The following is a 21,702-nucleotide window of genomic DNA, read 5'->3' as shown; positions in this document are numbered from 1 at the left end:
CCAAGGGGTATCGAACCAAGGTCGGGACAAGTGTTTCAGATTTGGAAAGATAGGTGGTGTAGCCGCTATGCTGAGGTGAATCATCTGATATATGTATCCACATAGATGAATTTAACCGCAAACGTTATATTATAAACTTTGGAAAGAAACTCTGAGTTTCAGGATGGGATTCCAGAATAGTTGAATATTACTGTGTTTCTTTCTAGCAAAGAAATTTGAACTAAAATTGAAATGAGATCAAAAGATAAGATTGTATAGTACAAAAAATAAGGAAATTTCAAATTGTGATTTGGAGGTTTGGAGAGTAATGCATTAAAACCTAGGTTGTATATTACAAAAATTGGAAGACATCATACTTATTCAGAATAGGGTTCCAAAAAGGCAAATGTATATATCGTCTGGTCCATATCATGTAACCATCAAATAACCAACATCCATGAATGATCAATAAAAATGTAAAAAACATGGAAATGAAAAAGAATAGAGCAACGATGAATAAAGATCTTCATCCTATAGGCCTCTTGCATGTGATCTTGTTGTGTCCTCCTATGCCACATCTGCTGCACTTGTGGGACTGAGATTTAGATCCAGGAACACCAAACTCGCCAACGGATCTCTTTCTCTTTGTAGGAGGACGTCCACTTCTCTTTTTGGTAGCTGGAGGTGGGCAAGACAGTTCGTCAATATTCGCTGGATAGGTGGACGTTGACAACTCTCCACCAGGGTGTATGCTTTCGGCATAGGCTTTAGCCCACGTTTCTGTCAAGTGAGAAGTATCGACGTAACGGTTTTCATCTCTCTTAATATACTTAGCAGCAGCAATTGCATGAATGCAGGGGATCTTGTCAATGTCGAAAACATTACAAGTGCAATGCCGTTTCTCCAAATCAACAACATACTTCATAGTTTCATCCTTCACCTCAAACTCGTTTTGATCAACTTGATACACATTCAGCACCATTGCAGCCCCAAACCTGGATACCAACTTCTGCACAACTTTTGGAGTAACCAGGTGCTTATGTTTCGCAGCCGCTTCGCGTCGCTCAAAAAACCAAGTGGTGAGTGTCAATCTGATCGTCTCAAGGAGAGAGATCAGTGGCAACTCACGAGGCAGCTTCAACATAGAATTGAGAGACTCTGCAATGTTGGTAGTCATGATATTGTACCTGTTCGCAGGCGCAAAGCATCGTGCCCACTTCCTAAAATCCGAATCTTCCAGATACTTGGCCAATTCAGGACATTTATCCTTTATGTCCTTGAAGATTAACCAGAACTCGTGACACGTGTAAGCATCAGCAGCGCTTTCCACCAGAGGTAGCAGACCAGTCTTCGAATATGTAGGAGTGATGTTGCGGAGCAGATGGATCCTGCAGATTCCATGGTGAGATAAGGGATAAACATCCTCCAACGCTGAAGCAATGGAGTTAGCCCTGTCTGATACAAAAACAAGATCCGAAGCGTCCGGGATCATCTGGCTCAAACCTCTAAAGAACCATTTCCAAGAGGCGCCATTTTCTGCGTCGACCACTGCAAAGGCCAGAGGATATAGATGATAATCCCCATCTTGAGCACAAGCTGCCAATAAAGTCCCATTGAATTTTCCCTTCAGAAATGTACCATCTACTGCAATAACTTTCCTCATCAATGAGAATCCCCTTATCGATGGACCAAAAGCCACAAATGCATACTTGAACTTTCCAGCAGCATCCACTTGTTGATAAGTTAACGAACCAGGGTTTGTCTCTGTGACTTTGTACAACCACCTAGACAAATTGTAATAGCTGTCTTCAGGAGTCCCTCTAACCAAGAACTGAGCTTCTTCTTTCACTCTCCAAGCTTGTTTGTAATTGATGTGAACGCCATGCAGGATCCTGACCTGTTCAATGATCTGTTTCGGTTTGAGACCTTCCTTCTTTTCTCCATAATTGCTGCAAATCAAAGAACCCAACAACTTTGCAGATGCTTGTCTGTGGTTGGCATTCCTGTGTGTTGTATCGCATGTATGCTCATGAACATACTTTTTAACAACGAAAAAGTCTGAAAGAGGTAGCTTAGTAGCACGCATCCTCCACGTGCAATTGTCATCAACACAACTCAATAACACTCTTGACTTGTTAGAAGAGACAGTCTTGTACTCAAACTTCCACTCTAAAGCCCATTTCTTCATCCTCAACATCAACTCTCCCTTGGTCTTAAAATATCTATTCACCTTAATATCACCAGCTCCTCTCGTTGTTGGTGAAAGTCCAATATGGACAGGACTAAAATCCGGAAGAGAATTCAGAGGAACTGTAGAAACACCTTCATAAAGAAGACGCTGCAAAATCAAGATGTTCTGGAAGGATTAGTACTTGGTTAGGAAGCCTATCCTGAACAGTCTAAGAAAGAAGAAAATCATACAAACATAAACAAAAAAAAAAAAAAAAAAGGAAATTAGAGATGATGTACCTGTTTTTCTCTCTGCGCAGTAGAACAAAACACTGGAATGGCATTCAATGGAACAGAAGAAGCAAATGTATCACTAGTTTGCCTGTTACAGCTTGTTGGATCAGTATGAACCTGCAAAGTTCAAGTTGTTTTGGAATGCTTAGTACTTGATTAGAAAGCCTATCCTGAACAGTCTAAAATATCATACTAACATAAACAACCCAAAAACAAAAATAGAAACGATGTACCTGTATTTCTCTCTGGACAGTAGAAACAGGCGAAGCAAATGTATCAGAAGCTTGATTGTTACAGCTAGCTGAATCAGCATTAACCTGCAAAAGTCAAGTCGTTCTGAAAGGCTTAATACGTCATTAGGAAAGGTATCTTGAATAATTTAGTTGAAAAAATCATACAAACCTTAACACACAACCGACAGGTTCCATCAAATGATCTACTCTTCCCAATAAAGCTTCTGAGATGGCGAGTGTTTGCAACGAAAATGGGAGGGAAACCTTCAACAGTGCTTTTGATGTCAAGCGACATCCCATAACTCAAACCAATCACTTCCTCTTTAAAATCTTCAGAGACAATCTTCATCAAATCTTCAAATTGAAGATCTTCTTCTATGGAAATGAAAGATGCATTCCTGTTCAAATCGACATGAAACTCCCACTGGAATGCATCTTTTGACCTCCATTGTCCACAGACGCAAAGAACTTCCATAGTGCTACAAAACAAAATAAATCAAAAAATTCTCACATACCAAAGACTGAAACGATTCCTTTGCAACCAAAGTAAGCGAAATCTCCAATTCTAGCTGTTTTGATACAACAAAATAATCTGATTACTTTGCAGCCAAAGTGAATTTTAGCAGCATTTCCTTTAATACCTTTACGGCGGATGGCGGCGGATTCCTTTGATTACCGCAGCAACGGATCTGAGTGACGGCGGAGATGATGACGCCGACTCGCCGAGGATGAACGACGCCGACGCTGGAGAAGTGGAGATGATGACGAAAGAAATGATTTGACTCCGATCCGAGAAGCCGCAGCAACGGAGCTGAGTGACGGCGGAGATGATGACGCCGACTCGCCGAGGATGACCGACGCTGGAGAAGTGGAGATGATGACGGAAGAGATGATCGGTTCCGATCCGAGAAGCCGTCGCCTCTTGAGAGAGATGAAGATCTCCAGTTTTCAGAAAATAAAATGTAAATAGAAAATAAAAGAATGAGTATTATGATAAATGAACCTTTTAATGAAACCTAGTTTTGTGATTTTGGGTCTTGAATGCTATTTTGGAGACAGAAACTTAGATTGGTGTCATTTTGGACATTTTCTCTCTATTTAATTGAATTATATCAAAGCTACAATGTTGATTCTGTGCTCTGTACTCTTTCCATTTTTAATTTAAGATGTACAAAAGTCAAAAGGTTACATAAGAAATTTAACTAATTTGTTTTAGAAATAAAAAGGACAGTTACATGCCTTAATCTACTTAACCGTCAAAAAGAACCCTAAGGCAATTTTATAAAGTCCAAAAAGTGAGTTTCACCGGCTTTTGTCGATCCTTTATATATTAACTAAGAACCATTACAACATTGTTTTGTATCTACGTGTCACCGCGAGAGTGGAATTCTGAATTTTTAGAGAAATAAATTGGTCAATCTTAAGTTATATTATATTTTTTATTAAATTAACTATTAAATTGATAAATAGTATACAAAAGAATATTTTCGCACTTTCTTTAAATAAAAGTTACGGAATTGCCTAATATGATTAACGTATATATGACAATTAATGATTATGAATAATAAATATTTGATAACAATTTTTTATAACAATTTTTGTATCTTAGCTTTTTTTTGTTTAATTTAATATTATTAAAAGATATTAAACAACCACATTAACCATATAATAAAAACAATTCTTATATATTATATTTTAAATTTTTAAAACGAAAAACTTTAAATGTCTCTCACTAAAATTTTTGATTAATGGTTTAACTTTTTTGGTAATAACAAGATACAAATGATTATAAATCGTACGAATATGAAGTCTCATTTACTAGACATTCATATTATATATTAATATAGTTTAAAATTAAACTATATAACATAGAAAAATACTTAAATATGATCATTTCTAAATTTGTATTAAAAAGTATAAAAACCTTACTATTTTAATTTTGAAATTTGCATTCAAAAATCGCATTTATTATATGAGTATGAATTATCAATAATAAATATCTATATTAAAATATACTATACATCTATGTCCATATCATTGAAATTTAGTTATATACCATATAAAATAAATAAAATGATTATTTTGATTTATTTACCAAAAAATTATCGTAAATAAATAAAATGTATTGTTTTGATTTATGTGTTTACTCTAATTTAATTCTATATATAATACGTAAATGAATACAAATAAATAATAATATATAAAACTTATTTTTATATATAACATTCATTCCGCGCAATTGCGCGGATTTTAAGCTAGTTGTACTAGTAATAGCCATGCAAACATTTTTATTTCAACTTTTGATACAATTGGCAAATGTGAAAACAACATATTTTTTAAAAAATGTCTCTAAAAATAATATATTAATATTATATTAGGAAACAGAGGGAATATCTTGTGTTTTGTATATGTCTCCAGATGTTGCTAATAGCCATGCAGACATTTACATTCCAACTTTGTACACAAATCGCAAACTTATATATATATATATATATATATTATATTAATAGTTATGATTTATTATACTTGTGTTTTGTAATTGTAGACTTTGTAGTGAGAGTGTACACAACAACATATCAAACAAAGTTTAAAAAGAAAAGAAAAAATGGAAGAGAGAAAAGGGAGGAAAATAATCATGTTTCCTTTACCATTTCTTGGACACTTCAACCCAGCCATAGAGGTGTGAGGTCAGCTGACCCCACCTTATTTATAAAATACAAGTTTTGTTTTTCAAGAAAAAATATAATGACCCCACCAAATTTTATAGTTTGACCCCACAAAAATGAAAACAATGAAAAGAAAAGCTTAATTTAATTAGGCAAGTAATAATTACAATTTTAAAATGTTATATGATTATTAGTTATTTTTAGCAAAACATAAAAATCAGATTTTGAAATAGGCAAAAACTCTTCTTTAGCCTACTGTTTCATCTCTGCTTTTTGTGAGGTAGAAAATATAAAACGGGGGTGATTGGTTAGACTTTATCTTACTATTTTAGCTTTATTTATTTTTAAAGCACTTAATTTTACCAATCATATTGTAGCTTTATTTCTGTAAGTTAAATCCTACAACATATTTATATTAACTTTTACCAATCATGCTTTACCTTTACTTTTAAGGCTACGGCGAAAAAAATTAAAGCAATTTTTTTCTTATGTATTTTAGGCAAAAAACGTACATGTTTGTTTTATAGGCTGTAGAAACTGTACAATGAAAAACTATCTATAATATCAAATAAATTAGAAAATCATAATAAAAACATCTATAAATATTTTAGTTTAATTCTGGGTGTTTTTAAAATTATCGATTTTTTTTTTTAAAAAACATAAATATTATTTACATATCACATTTTAAATAACAGTAAAATTTTATAATTTATAAAAATCATTAATATAAATTATTTTAGTTGACAAAAAATAATTATTTTATATATACATCACATATTTTATTTTGAAATATTTATAGTTTACAGCTACAACAAATTTAAGTACAGCAAAAATCTCTGCAGGAACATCTACAGTAACAACTTTACAGCTACAAACAACTTAACTACAACTAAATTTTTACAGCTAAATTCTTACCGCTACAGTCGAACCAATCATCACCCTTGTATTTTCAAGTTATTTTCTTTTACATTAATTTAATTTTGTATATTTTGCCTTGGATTTTATTTAGAATTTGATAAAACATGAAAGCCACTAATGTATTTCACAAGCTTTTGTAAATTATCTATTTTTTAAAGATTTTGGAGAGTTTTAATTTAAAATTTTATTAAATAAATGTGAAAATTTGGTAGAAATAAAATTATGAAAATAGTATTACAAAATTATGTCGGGGACTAGTTTTTAAATGATTCTCTCATTTTTTTGGTTAAAAAATATTTAAAGATTTAAAATTAAATCATAACAAAAATATTTTAAGCTATAGAAAAATAATTTTTGTAATATTATTTTAGCCATTTATAAATAATTATATATATATATATATATATATATATATAGATTTATGACCTACCCCTGTACGAAAACATTCTGGCTCCGCCACTACCAATGATCCAACTCGCCCGCATATTCCACCACCGTGGCTTCTCCGTCTCCATCCTCCACACCTTCTGCAACTTCCCCGATCCTTCTCAACACCCACACTTAACTTTTCGAACCATCTATTACAACAACGAAGGAGTAAGAAGATGGCCCTCTTTCTAAGACAGCAACTTCGTGTATGGACCTTGTTGCCCTTGTTACTCTCTGCTGAAACAAAAGTACGCCGAGCCTTTTCGTGAGTCTCTTTCAGCGGAAGTAAGTGGAGGATATAAGGTGTGTTGTTTGGTCTCCGGCGTTATGCGGATGTGGGGGAGGCAAGCTGAGAATGCGGCCGATGCCGGTTATGTGGCGCCTAAAACACAATGAAAAAATTATGTTCCTTAATTATAACTAAATTTATAATATTTTCAAAAAATATTAATTATGTAAGAAAAGTAAATTTTATTTACATCACTACTTCAAATCAAAGTGAAGGGAATAATAAAGTACAATTAACTTAAAAACTGTAATAATTAAGTAAATGGTTATGATTTTGACATAATGAAAAAAACTAATATTTACATCCTAATTCATCCGGTTATACCCTTACCTTTTGCCATTATCCGGTAAAGATGCGTCCTATGTACCCACGTATCTCTATAATATATGGTAGGTGTGCCTAAAAATTATTTCAAAGGAAAGAAGAACAAACCATCAACGTTAGCTGTTTATTGACCATACACATATGTACTGATGTGTGCTATTTCACGTCGCCGAAATAGTATAAAATTATAATCTCACCCACATACCCTAATACTAAATATTACCTCAACCTTAACCCATATATACTCATACATATATCAAATATACCCCAACCCTTAAATACTAAACTCTAAACTCTAATCAATAAATCATAAACTCAAATATAAACCATAAACTCAAATATAAATCTTAAACTCAAATAGAATAGAACAAAATAAATAACATAGTATATATTTGTATAATAATGAAATACCTATGATTTCATGGAAAAAATTAATGCTGGCCCCAACTATATCTTTCACATTCTAAATACAAAACCTAAATCTCAATCACTAAACCCTATATTTAGAAGTAGGATAGGATCCCAACCTGATTTCTCACCCCTGCATATTAAACTTTTTCACAACCGCTAAATACTATACCCAAACCCTAATTAGTAAATCTAAACCCTAATAAGTAAACTATAAACCCAAATATAATTAATAAATATTTTTACTATATTTTTAAAATAAAGTCTGCGTGTGTTCTATTATATATCGTCGAAGTAGTATAGGGTCTCAATCTAACATCTAATCCCTACATATTAAACCCTCCCGCAACCGCTAAATACTATACCCAAACTCATAATTAGTAATTCTAAACCCTAATCAGTAAACCATAAACTCAAATCTAATATATAAATGTTTTTACTATATATTTTAGAGAAAGTTTGAGTTTGTTCTATTCCATATGTCGAAGTAGTATATGATTCCAACCTGAACTCAAACCCCTACATATTAAACCCTCCGACAACCGCTAATGCTATATCCAAACCCCTAATCATATATAATTTGCGAAATGAATAAAATTTTAACTACAATTAAGTGAATAATATTGATTTTGACATAATTGAGAGAATAACGCTCAACTGATCAGGTTACTAAATTCTAAATACTAAACCCTAAACCCTAATCAGTAAACCCTAACCCAAAAATATAAACCCTAGATCCAAATAGAATGTAACAAAATACATAGCAAATTACTCGTTGACAAAAATTGTGAAATATTTATGATTACATGTAATAAGTTAATGTACATACCTCCTCACCTACTAAATACTAAACTCTAAACCATAATCACTAAACCCTAAACCCAAATATCAAAATCTAAAAAAGTACAAAATATTATGTTATATTATATTATATAATATTAAACTATACAGTATAGAATAATACTGTACGATTTTTACAGGTTCAAAAACATGTAATGATATTTAGAACTTAAGAAAATGATAGATTATATTTCTTAACAAAATAGAACACTATTTATTTATCATCAAATGGAAGGTAACAAATATATCGCATTGCATAACATGAATAGAACAAAATAATATATATTGGTTTACATTTCTATTCTATATGCATAGAATAGAAGACAATTTAACAAAAAACTGTTCATTTTCTTCAATTTTGGTTCATTCACGGCGTCAAAAGCATGATTGTGAAAATCTATGATTACGATAAGGAGGAAAAGAAATGAACGAATAATTGTGTCTTCACTCACTGTTGAATCTTGAAACGGGATGTTATTCACAGAGGTTTTACGATCGTCGCGACTTTCGAGTTCCAAAGCCGTGAATCCTTTGTCTCCTTTCTTTGACAGAGGCGTCACAACCGGGCTGCTACTTCACAAACATCGCCGGGAATGTATTTGGTGATTTTCGTGGCGCACACAATGCATCTTCCATAATTATTGTCATTTACAATTTGTGTCAAAAGAAAAGACACGTTCACTTTTTTATTGTAAATAAAAATAATAATTTATATTTATTTGCTTTTTGCAGGTTGCACCGGTTGGATACAAGGGTAAAAAGGCATTATTATATAAAAGACGTAAGATGTATTGGTATAATAGGGCAATTGGTCGCTGAGTTAATTATAATTTGTTTGGACGTCATACGGTGCAATTTCCCTTTTAAAAAACCTCTCTCGAGCAGTTATTGGCGATCATGATGGCGATTGACACAAGGTCACTTTTTCTGCAATTCTCAAGAGAGATTTGACTAGGAAGTTCTCTTGTATATATACTTTACGTCGTATGTCAATAACACACAGTTCATATTCGTTACATGGTATCAGAGTCCAGATCCTAAAAATCCTAAACCCCTAATTAATATAACCCTATCCGACCGGGTTTAAAGGTTGTGCTTAATCCTTCCCGACCAGGTATAAGAATATCGTAATTAACTCGCTCGACCGAGTTTAACTATCTAAAAGTTTCGAGATTTATGGTTGATAAGAGTCATCATCTCGAGGAGGGGTATGAGGGATATTATATCCCACATCGGGAATTCTAAGAGACATTAAGTAATATATAAAGGGTTAGAACCAATCCACTAATTACCAATTGGTTTTAAGTTGGAAACCCATAATAAACCCGACTCTAACATGGTATCAGAGCAAAATCGATCTTTACCTAATATTTTTTTTCCTACTGTCACAAATGTCTGTTCATGATTAACAAAATTCAATCATGGATACTACTAGTTCTACTGTTTCTACAACTACTGGAGCGCTTACGTCTTCTACAACGGGTTCTAATGTTTCTACTCATATGTGTCTCATGACGTCTTCTACTCCTGAAACTCCATACATACTACATCACTCCGACAATCCAGGTTCCTTAATCACACCGGTGATCCTCAAAGGAGACAACTATTCTGAATGGGCAACCGAGTTTTGGAATTCTCTTCAAACCTGGAATTCTCTTCAAACCAAACAAAAGATTGATTTCATTGATGGTTCTATCCCAAAACCATTGACGAATCCTAATCTTGCTCAGTGGACTTCAGCTAATTCTATCATCGTTGGTTGGATACGAACTTTGATCGACCCTACGGTGCGTTATACTGTCAGTCATGTACCTGATGCTTATCTACTTTAGGAATCTCTTAAGCTACGTTTCTCTGTTACTAACGGGGTTCGTAAGCATCTTCTACAAGATGATATCACAAATTGCAAACAAAACGGGGATACAGTCTTGCAATATTATGGTCGTCTATCTAAGTTATGGGAGGAGTTACAAAACTTCCAGGTTACTCAGCCATGTACATGCGCTGCGTCTACTGCTATCGCGAAGGAAAAATAGGAAGCTAGAGTTCATAAGTTCATGTTTGGACTTGACGCTTCTCGGTTCAGCTCAATCCGTTCTCATATCATCGATGAAGATCATCTCTCTGATCTTAACTCTGTTTACTCATGAGTCATATGGGCTGAACAGACCATTCTTACTACTCGTTCAGCCGAGTGGTAATAGGTTTTTATGCCTATTGCAAATGTTGTAGTATAGTGGGGTGAATGTCGAACCAGTCCTAGTGATGTGAATCAGTGAGAATACAAGTCATTTCTTAAGCTAAGCAGATTCAATAGTGGTGAGTGTGTGACAAGTAACAATAGCAAACAGAGCAATACAACAAGGTTTTAATCAATTTAGACAAGTGAATCCATGGGTATTGGGAATTGACTTCAAGTAACTAAGATCCAATCTAGGTGACAAGCTTTCAATCAAAGTAATCTCTTAAGTCTAAACACAATTTTAGACAAGTCCTATGTCTAGGTAAATGTCTATTTGCTTAGAAATCATTAAACATCAAATGTCTTTGGCTTAATTCAATCAAGCAATCTTTAAGTTCAAGTTTAATAACTATCTAGCAATTTTAACATCAAGTGTCCTTGGCTAATCTCACTAGAGCTTAGTTGAGTTGATTCAAACACTTCATCTAATCATGTCTGATGAGAAGTGTTTAGAAATCAGGTTTAGAGTGATCAAGACTAAACAAGCATTAAAAATACTCAACAAGCAAGTTCATACAAGGATCTAATACAATAACACCATAGATCTTCACTAAGTTACTCTAATCTCCCTAACCCATGAATTCTTAAGAAACTACTCACTAATCTCCATGAAAACACTTAATCTCATAATAGATTGAAGCATATTCAAGTAGATACAACAGAGAATAAAGATAAACAAGGATTAAACAAGCAAAACGAAATTAAAACTCAAGAATAGATGATGAACAATGAAGAACAGCTCAAGAACAAATGTTTTCTCTCAAACTCTCAAAATACAAAATATGAAACTATAAAACTTTCACTCTCTACTCTTTGTTGTATTGTACTCTGTGTATTGTGTCTCTTCCTCCTTCCCCTTGCAGTCTCTTTTATAGCCTAAGTAAAGGAGGATGACAACACATCCATCATGTGAAAGCATAAAGCATAAAACACACTCATAAAAGTTATTCTCCACTTTCTTCCATTATAGAACACCTTTTGCCCCTTCATATGGCCAAAGTAGTCTTGCCTCTTCAGAAAAGGTAGAGAAAGTTAGGCCAAAAGAACCACCAAACTCATGATAGACAACCCATCCCCCATGTTGCAAGCTTTAAAGAGATAAAACTCACTCATTAAAGTTTTCTCCACTTTCTCCATGTTGCACACACCTTTAGAATACCAAAAATAAGAAGAATAATGAATAGTAATGAGTTTTATAGGTTTTAAGTGAATAAAAATGAGTCTAAAGGCTTAAAATTCGAAGGCTATTGTTGATGTTGCTAGGGTGGCCGCTAGGAATGTCATACTGATATGTGTGTAGTATTTTGATCATAAATCCCTCAATACAGCTCCAAACGACTTGAAACCACCTCCATTGTAAAGCTAACTCAATTTACCATGTCTTCCCAAAAGACAAGTTTCAAAAGATATCTTTAAGACCTTCATCAATGCTTGTCTTTCACACGTTCGGTTCAAGACTCCTCGAAAGCTCCTTTTGTGCTCTAATCACCTCCAAAACTCCAAACAATTCATCCAACACCTACAAGATGCAAATGTACATGCAATAGACTCTAAATGCAAATAAACGTAAGGTTAATGCATGAATATATATGAAATAACAAAGCTAAAACTATGAAAAATCACAACACATCAACTCCCCCACACTAGTCCTTTACTTGTCCTCAAGTAAACTTTCAAGAACATGGGAAGTGATGTTTCAATACACAAATAGAAATTCATGACCTTAAGAAACTCTTCATGCCATCGTTGTGATATCCTTACAAAATCATACCAAATAGCAAGAGCAAGATGTTTTTATTAGCTCTAACTTCTCTAGGCCTATCAATTCCTTTGATCTTTTAACTCATTATCATGAATTCTCAAATCAACCAACTCTCACATTCAATAAGAAATATCATAAGTGAATTCTCGCAAATTGCCAATTGGTCCAAATCATTTGGTTTGGTGAGAAAAAATGGCTTAATGTGAAGAATGAGAAGGGTCCAAATACATTTTGCTATGGTGACTTACACTCAAGAATAGGAGCTTGATCATTGTGCAAAATTTATCTAAGAAAAGGAGCAATTAATGCATACATAAATCGGTTCTCATCATTGTACCCTTTTCCTAGACAATTTCTAAGTTCTACCCTTTCTTTTCTTCATCTCAAATCCCAAATATACACCCATTTTCATCTCTTACACAATGAACACTCTTTTCTTTTCTTTTCTTTGTCTTAACAACTATGTATCTTAGCTCAAAAAATTGTTATCCCCATTCTCTTATTTTTTTTTTCTTTTCTTTTTGGGGTTTTTATTGACACAATCTGAGCTATCTCCCTTTTTTTTTTTTTTTTTTTAAGACACTTTTTTGATTCATTTCCTTTACATAATCTTTCCCAATTCAATCCTCAAGATCAAAATAATTAAAGCACATCATTCCAACCACCATCCTAGATGCTAGCCCAAAAGAGGTCCTAATGCTAGCAAGAGATGAGAACAAATCAATGTCGCTCCTAATACTCTCAAGATTTTGCACATGACAAGCTTTCACAAAAAGACCTCACTCAACAATTAATGATGGTTTGAAAGAAGGGAAGGGTTTAGGGTATGGACTACCACTTGAGTTGTCAAAAAGATTGGTAAAACGGTTTATACAAGCTCAAGTGTGTGTAAAGCCATGATTTAGTACTCAAGAGACCATAAGCAAGAAGCATTAAGTTCATTTTAGTCAATTAAGATCGGAGTTGGTTTCAAAGAGTAAGATTCAATGAGTCTTAAGAGGAGTTTTCAAAGCTCGAAGTCTACAAGAAATTCAGAAGAAGCTCAAGCTACTTATTATGATTCAAAAGGGTATCAACAATGAGTTCATTGCATGAGTCCTTTGTAGGGATTTTACCTATGCATTCTATATGATCTAGACTCAAACCTAAAGATGCAAATGATATAACTAAATGTTTTTTTTTTTTTTTTTGTAATTTTTGGAATTTTGCAAATTTTTATGGATTTTCTATGCAAATGGATATGCAATGCTTATGACAAGTAAACAAAACAGAAAACATGTGAGATAAGTAGACTCTCCCCCCACACTTACTTCACACAGTCTCTTGTGTGAGAGCAAGGTGAAAGAAGAGGTCTAGAAGAAACAAACATGAAAACTATATATTTACAATGGTTGTAGAGACACTTAGCTTGGAGTTGCTAGATGGAGTTGAATAATTTTAACACTTGTAGCTTTGCTGGATGGCCATCTTTATTCTTTGATTAAGTGGAGAATCACCTGAAAATTTTAAACACACTTATCAAACACACAAAAGAAAAACCACACAAGTAAAACAATAATATATATAGGGATAGACATGGGACTTCCTCCCAAGTGAGCTTGTTTTAAGTCTCTAGCTTGACTACCCCTTTTTGGTTTAGGCTGGTTTGGGATCGGAAAGTGGAACCGAGGTTCCTTCCTTGACCATGAAGTGACACTTCTCCCAATTGAGCACCAGGTTAGTGTCCTCACATCTCTGTAATACCCTGCAAAGATTTGACAAACAAGTAGCAAACGAAGAACCGTATACAGAAAAATCATCCATAAACACCTCCATTACATCCTCAATAAGATCAGAGAAAATTGACATCATTGCTCTTTGGAATGTTGCTGGTGCATTGCACAGTCCAAATGGCATCCTTCGATATGCAAAGGTACCATAAGGACAAGTGAATGTCGTTTTCTTTGGTCATTTGGGTGTATAGGGATTTGGAAAAATCCAGAGTATCCATCAAGGAAACAATAATAAGGATGGTTAGCTAGCCTCTCTAACATCTGATCAATGAATGGTAAAGGGAAATGATCCTTTCTAAAGGCTGCATTCAGTTTTCGATAGTCAATGCACATCCTATGTCCAGTTATTGTTCTTGTTGGTATTAACTCATCATTTTCATTCTTAACAACTGTTATGCCACCTTTTTTAGGAACTACATGCACAGGTGAAACCCAATTGCTATCAGAGATAGGATAGATCACACCAGCATCTAACAATTTGATTATCTCTTTTTTAACAACATCTTTCAAATTAGGATTTAATCTTCTTTGGTGTTCAATTGAAGTTTTAGATTCATCCTCTAGATGTATCCTATGCATGCACAAAATGGTGAGATTCCTTTAATGTCATCAAGTGAGTATCCTAGTGCTTTTCTATACTTTTTAAGTTCATTTAAAAGCATAGACAATTCATTCTCAGTCAGCTCACTACTCACAATGACAGGATATGTCTCATTAGGTCCAAGGAAAGCGTACCTTACACCATGGGGAAGAGGTTTAAGCTCCACTTTTGGTGCCTTGAGCTCACTCCAATCAGCTTCATGGAGGTTCTCTTGAATGTCTGCTGAGGCAGCATGTTGAGTCATTTGTGGCAACTCCATGAACTCATCTTCTCCATCCTTCTCAAGGTGAACATCTAGCCTTCTTACTAGCTCATCACTATCCTTGTTTTCAATCATTTGGGTCTCTCTTTCAATGGTCAGGGCATGTTGAAGAGAGTCCTCAATCGCTAACTCCTCAAGGAAATTATCATCCAAGGCATCCATCTCATCAATGTAGAATATTTCTCCTTGAGTTGTGGGCTTCTTCATCATCTCCTTGATATCAAAATGGAGAATGTGATCTTTTCCAAGGTGGAGATCAATTGTGCCATTTCTCACATTCACCATTGCTCCAATAGTTGCCAAGAAAGGTCTTCCAAAGATCAAAGGATCTCTAGGCTCTTCATCCATCTCAAGCACTACAAAGTCAGTAGGCACTTCACAATTTCCTATCTTGACAGGAAGATCTTCTAGGATGCCAATGGGGAGCTTGACAGATCGATCAGCTAGCACCAAAGAGATCTTGCACTTTTTATATTGTGTAAACCCAAGCTTCTTGGCAATGGATAGTGGCATGAGGCTGACACTTGCTCCCAAATCACATAGACATCTCTCAAATGTCAAAGATCCAATGGCACATGGCAGGGTGAAACTACCAGGGTCTTCTAGCTTCTTTGGGACAGTCAGTCTCTGAATAATGGCACTGCACTCATGAGTAAGAGTCACCATCCCTTCCATCTCTTTCTTCTTTTGTTCTACAGCATCTTTCAAGAACTTGCTGTATTGTGGAACCAGCATAAATGCATCAATTATGGGCATGGTGAGCTGAACTTCACTCATTTGCTTGTCAAACAAGGCTTTGTACTTCTCTAGGAGTTGCTTCTTGAATCTTCCAGGAAAGGGAAGCTTTGGCTCATAGGGAGGAGGAGTGAACAATTTCTCCTTTGTTGATGTAGCAGCCTCATTTTTGTTCTCAACTTTTTCCTCTCCAATCTTTCTCTTGCCCTTAGCTTCAACTATCTTCTCCAAGATTTCCTCATTAGTCTTCTCATCCACAATCACCACATCATCATTTACATTGATGACCACCTCCCCACCTTGTTTCTCATTATCCTTAATGAGAACTTTAGGAGGCAACTCTCTTCCACTCCTTAGGGTGATTGCCTTCATTGTCTTCTTTGGGTTTTGTTCAGGCTTTCCAGGTAGGGAACCTTGTTGGCGACTTGAGCTGGCTGTCATAGAGACAAACTGGTTCTCCAAGGCTTTGAACTTGTTGTTTAGATCATGGTAATTCCCATCAATCTTGTTGTGGAGATTTTTCAGCTCATACCCTAATTGTTTCTCACTTCTTGCTTGTCCCTCCAATAATTGTTTCAGCATAGCTTCAGTACTACTCTCTTGTGGAGGTTGTGTTGATGATCCAGCTTGGTCTTGTGCAGGTTGACTTGGTTTTGGTGAGAATCTCGGAGGGAAGTTCTGTTTGGGTTGGTAACCACCTTGGTTGTTGTTGTAGAATGGCTTAGGCTGATTGTTGTAGAATGGTCTTGGCTGGTAGTTGTTGAATGGCTTCTGTTGGTTGTTGTAGAAGGGTTTCTGTTGGTAGTTGTTCTGGTATTGATAGTCAGGCTCCTTCTTGTACCATGTACCCTGAGCATTGACATAGTACATATCTTCTTGGCATTCTACTCCATCAACTTCAGCAACCATATGTAACTCCTCTTTCTTGGTCTTTTCTGATAGTAGCATGTCAATCTTGTCTTGAAGTGCTTTCAGCTCTCTCTTTGTGGTCATATCTTCTCCTCCACCACCTCTGTCTCTTCTATCATATTCATCATTGTAGACAGAGTCACTCTGTGCCATGTTCTCCAAGAGTTCTAATGCATCTTCGACAGTCCTCCCCAAGAAGTTTCCATTGCTTGCAGTGTCAAGCTGGCTTTTGAATTTAGGCAAGACTCCTCTGTAGAAAGTGCTTAGCAAGCTCTCATTGTTGAAGCCATGGTGGGGACATTGAGACAAGTAGCTTCTGAATCTCTCCCATGCCTCTGAAAATCCTTCAAGTCCTCTTTGTTGAAAACCAGAGATCTGATTTCTAAGGTTGGCAGTCCTTGTAGCAGAGAAGAACTTGTTGAGGAAGGCCTTCTTGCATTCATCCCAAGTGGTGATAGTATCACTTGAGATGTTTTTCTCCCAAGTGTGAGCCTTGTCTCCCAAAGAGAAGGGAAACAATCTGAGCTTGAAAGCATCCTTAGAAACTCCATTTGTTTTTGACAAGCCACAGTACTTATCAAATCTGTCAAGGTGATCTAGTGGGTCTTCCAAGGCAAGTCCATGGTACTTGTTGTTTTCAATCATGTTGATGAGGCTGGACTTGATCTCGAAATTGTTGTTGGCAACTGGCGGTGCCCTAATGCCCAACCTATTCCCATTTATGTTAGGTTGATCATATGTACCGATGGCCCTAGCTCGGCGTTGTGGTTGTCTAGGTAGAAGGTTGGCAGCTCCTTGACCATTGCCCTCTTCAGCTTGAGGTTGTTCTGGAACTGGTTCCATCATAGGTTCTGATCTTTGTATCTGAGCCTCTTGCTCTTCTTGTCTTAACCTTCTCATGTTCTCTCTTTCAAGTGTTTTGATATCTGTCAAGGGAGTAAGATGTGTAGTGCCTCTACTTCTTAGGTTCATGCACCTGCGATCACAAGTAGATGAAGAAGTAGAATTAGTAACTTTAAAACAAAGTAAAACTCAGTCTCAAGCAAAGACTCAAACTCAATGTCACAATCAGACTAGGATTGGCAACGGCGCCAATTTGATAATAGATTTTTCTGCCTATTGCAAATGTTGTAGTATAGTGGGGTGAATGTCGAACCAGTCCTAGTGATGTGAATCAGTGAGAATACAAGTCATTTCTTAAGCTAAGCAGATTCAATAGTGGTGAGTGTGTGACAAGTAACAATAGTAAACAGAGCAATACAACAAGGTTTTAATCAATTTAGACAAGTGAATCCATGGGTATTGGGAATTGACTTCAAGTAACTAAGATCCAATCTAGGTGACAAGCTTTCAATCAAAGTAATCTCTTAAGTCTAAACACAATTTTAGACAAGTCCTATGTCTAGGTAAATGTCCATTTGCTTAGAAATCATTAAACATCAAATGTCTTTGGTTTAATTCAATCAAACAATCTTTAAGTTCAAGTTTAATAACTATCTAGCAATTTTAACATCAAGTGTCCTTGGCTAATCTCACTAGAGCTTAGTTGAGTTGATTCAAACACTTCATCTAATCATGTCTGATGAGAAGTGTTTAGAAATCAGGTTTAGAGTGATCAAGACTAAACAAGCATTAAAAATACTCAACAAGCAAGTTCATACAAGGATCTAATACAATAACACCATAGATCTTCACTACGTTACTCTAATCTCCCTAACCCATGAATTCTTAAAGAAACTACTCACTAATCTCCATGAAAACACTTAATCTCATAATAGATTGAAGCATATTCAAGTAGATACAACAGAGAATAAAGATAAACAAAGATTAAACAAGCAAAACGAAATTAAAACTCAAGAATAGATGATGAACAATGAAGAACAGCTCAAGAACAAATGTTTTCTCTCAAACTCTCAAAATACAAAATATGAAACTATAAAACTTTCACTCTCTACTCTTTGTTGTATTGTACTCTGTGTATTGTGTCTCTTCCTCCTTCCCCTTGCAGTCTCTTTTATAGCCTAAGTAAATGAGGATGACAACACATCCATCATGTGAAAGCATAAAGCATAAAACACACTCATAAAAGTTATTCTCCGCTTTCTTCCATTATAGAACACCTTTTGCCCCTTCATATGGCCAAAGTAGTCTTGCCTCTTCAGAAAAGGTAGAGAAAGTTAGGCCAAAAAAGCCACTAAACTCATGATAGACAACCCATCCCCCATGTTGCAAGCTTTAAAGAGATAAAACTCACTCATTAAAGTTTTCTCCACTTTCTCCATGTTGCACACACCTTTAGAATACCAAAAATAAGAAGAATAATGAATAGTAATGAGTTTTATAGGTTTTAAGTGAATAAAAATGAGTCTAAAGGCTTAAAATTCGAAGGCTATTGTTGATGTTGCTAGGGTGGCCGCTAGGAATGTCATACTGATATGTGTGTAGTATTTTGATCATAAATCCCTCAATACAGCTCCAAACGACTTGAAACCACCTCCATTGTAAAGCTAACTCAATTTACCATGTCTTCCCAAAAGACAAGTTTCAAAAGATATCTTTAAGACCTTCATCAATGCTTGTCTTTCACACGTTCGGTTCAAGACTCCTCGAAAGCTCCTTTTGTGCTCTAATCACCTCCAAAACTCCAAACAATTCATCCAACACCTACAAAATGCAAATGTACATGCAATAGACTCTAAATGCAAATAAACGTAAGGTTAATGCATGAATATATATGATATAACAAAGCTAAAACTATGCAAAATCATAACACATCACCGAGTTAAAACAAGACATTCTCGAATTCTCTGCCAAAACAGAGGCTTCTTCTCCAAATACACATATTATTTCTGCTGGTGCAACTTTAAACCGGAGCCATGATCCAAACCGGTTTTGTACTCACTGCAATCGCAAAGGCCACGAGTCTTCTGAATGCTTTCTCCTTCATGGCTATTCCGACTGGTATAATGAACAACAACAACGTTCCACACAGTCATCCAGTCAGCGAGGTCGTGGTGGACGTTCTAACAGCACAGGACGAGGTCGTGGTCGCTTTAATTCTTCACATCCTACAACGAACACTTTCTCGGGCAATACTATCGCTTCTTCGGATCAGATAGCTTCACTCACCGCACTCATATAAAATCAGAAATCTCATCTCTCAACCGATACTATGTCTGGTAAAACAAAATTAACAGATGTTATTATTGATACAGGCGCCTCTCATCAGATGACCGAAGATATACGATTGTTACATGACATTCGGGATATACTTCCGTCATCAGTCAAGTTCCCGAATGGTCGTGCCTCTCGTGCCACTCAATCGGGAACACTACGTCTTAGCTCCGACTATTCATTATTTGATGTTCTATATGTTCCTAATTTTGATTGCACCTTGATCTCAGTTTCTAAACTTCTCAGACAAACGGGTTGTATTGCCATCTTTACTGATACTCTATGTGTTTTACAAGACAGTTTTACGAGTACCCTGATTGGAGCAGGTGAGGAACGAGAGGGTGTGTATTACTTTACAGGTGTTACAGTCATTCGTGCTCATCGAACTGGTGCAGAGAAATCATCTTCTTCAGTCCTTTGGCATCGAAGACTTGGACATCCTTCCTACAAAGTGTTATCTACTTTACCGGTTTTAGATAGTTTTCAATTTGATTTTGAACACACAAGTCCGTGTGATATTTGTTTTCGTGCTAATCAAACTCGTGACAGTTTTAAAGATAGTTTTAATAAAGCATCTAAACCTTTTGCACTTATTCACTGTAATGTATGGGGTCCCTATCGCACACCTGCTTCCTGTGGAGCTGTTTACTTCTTATAATCAAAGAAGCATTCATCCACCTCAGAAATCGGAATGCTATTGCTTTTTCAAGTCTGCGGCTAATCCAATTAATACAAGCTTCAGTCAATGCGATTAATTCTACATATAACAATACGACATATTCTCAGCTGAGCCAACTGAGAAACCGTTGCTGGGGACCTCCAAAAGTGCCCCTGAGAGGGAAAAAACGAGATAAACATTGTATCTCAATCATTTTCTTTTATATTGAACAATAAATAAAAATATTTGAGATTTCTGATGTATACGAAGCCAATTCGGCGTTGGACAAAACACGTGAGAGAAAGACAAAGCCAACGTGCTAAAGAAGGCAAATCTTGTATGGGCGATGGTGGTCTATGGGAACACGTCAGTTCCAGAGCTCGTGTCAGCTCCATTAACCATCCGCAATCAGCGACACATTGGTCGGAACCTTTGATTTTGTATCTTGGTTTTTAATGTTTCTAATCAGTTTCTTTTCTGTTATCCCTTACTATTATAATTTTTTTGGTCAATACTATTATAATTTTCATGCTTAACTTATCAATCATATAAGATATACATTTCCATTCTGAAAATGCTATATATAATCAAAATTACAAATCATTGGGAAGCATTTCCATATTTCTATCTATCATTAAAAAATTATTGAATAACAATAAGAAATTTGGTAAGCATGACCAAACTTAAACCACATATAACATTAGGAACAAGAGAGAAATCATAGCTATGAAAACTGCAGGAACCGATCCACGACCCATAACACATAAATGCATATACAAATGTACTAAACACTTCTAAATGCAATATAAGATAACTAAAATGCAATGAAAGAATGCGGTTAAAATCCGATAAAAAAACCCAATATATCAAAATTTAATAGGGTCTTATCACTAAGAAAATTAGATTAACCTTTTTGGTAGTTGAACATGATAATCATGCATTTATTTGGCCTTACATATAATTTATAATATAATCATATACTAGATGATAATTCGCGCACATGCGCGGAGTGAATTTTTATAATAATGTTTGTTCATT

The 21,702-nt window shown here is 35.3% G+C and overlaps 2 protein-coding genes and 1 non-coding gene across 4 annotated transcripts; 1 reads left to right on the top strand and 2 right to left on the bottom strand.

Moving 5' to 3' along the window:
- Positions 1 to 505: 505 nt before the first annotated feature.
- Positions 506 to 3,150, bottom strand: LOC106416884. Its single transcript, XM_013857768.2, has 4 exons — positions 2,845 to 3,150; positions 2,676 to 2,759; positions 2,449 to 2,559; positions 506 to 2,317 (listed from the first exon to the last, which is right to left on the bottom strand). The coding sequence occupies exons 1-4, from the start codon at positions 3,148 to 3,150 to the stop codon at positions 506 to 508; spliced, it is 2,313 nt and encodes a 770-aa protein (XP_013713222.2).
- An 8,363-nt stretch (positions 3,151 to 11,513) lies between these two features.
- On the bottom strand, positions 11,514 to 18,030 carry LOC125586244. Of its 2 annotated transcripts, XR_007322762.1 has the most exons (3): positions 15,061 to 18,030; positions 12,078 to 14,297; positions 11,514 to 11,939 (listed from the first exon to the last, which is right to left on the bottom strand). XR_007322762.1 is itself a non-coding variant. In XM_048756107.1 (2 exons), the coding sequence occupies exons 1-2, from the start codon at positions 17,802 to 17,804 to the stop codon at positions 14,189 to 14,191; spliced, it is 2,853 nt and encodes a 950-aa protein (XP_048612064.1). In that variant the 5' UTR covers positions 17,805 to 18,030; the 3' UTR covers positions 11,514 to 14,188. The 2 variants fall into 2 exon arrangements, 1 of the variants encoding a protein (XP_048612064.1); XM_048756107.1 differs by having other exon boundaries at positions 11,514 to 14,297.
- On the top strand, positions 17,116 to 17,222 carry LOC125586669. The gene has a single exon (XR_007323205.1). It is a non-coding gene; the product is annotated as a small nucleolar RNA R71 (small nucleolar RNA).
- Positions 18,031 to 21,702: the final 3,672 nt, after the last annotated feature.

Source organism: Brassica napus, chromosome C4 (genome assembly GCF_020379485.1).
Source record: "Brassica napus cultivar Da-Ae chromosome C4, Da-Ae, whole genome shotgun sequence".
In the NCBI taxonomy this organism is placed as follows: Eukaryota; Viridiplantae; Streptophyta; class Magnoliopsida; order Brassicales; family Brassicaceae; genus Brassica; species Brassica napus.
This window is presented reverse-complemented; position numbering and strand designations above follow the sequence as displayed.

What these genes read in the sequence shown, in the direction of transcription:
- LOC125586244 (XM_048756107.1), bottom strand. Translation starts at nt 17,804, where the DNA reads ATGAACCTAAGAAGTAGAGGCACTACACATCTTACTCCCTTGACAGAT. An exon ending in CCTCTTCCCCATGGTGTAAG is followed by an intron (nt 14,298 to 15,060) that starts GTACGCTTTCCT and finishes AAATCTTTGCAG; the next exon opens with GGTATTACAGAGATGTGAGG.
- LOC106416884 (XM_013857768.2), bottom strand. Translation starts at nt 3,150, where the DNA reads ATGGAAGTTCTTTGCGTCTGTGGACAATGGAGGTCAAAAGATGCATTC. An exon ending in CTGTCCAGAGAGAAATACAG is followed by an intron (nt 2,560 to 2,675) that starts GTACATCGTTTC and finishes TGAACTTTGCAG; the next exon opens with GTTCATACTGATCCAACAAG. An exon ending in CTGCGCAGAGAGAAAAACAG is followed by an intron (nt 2,318 to 2,448) that starts GTACATCATCTC and finishes TTGATTTTGCAG; the next exon opens with CGTCTTCTTTATGAAGGTGT.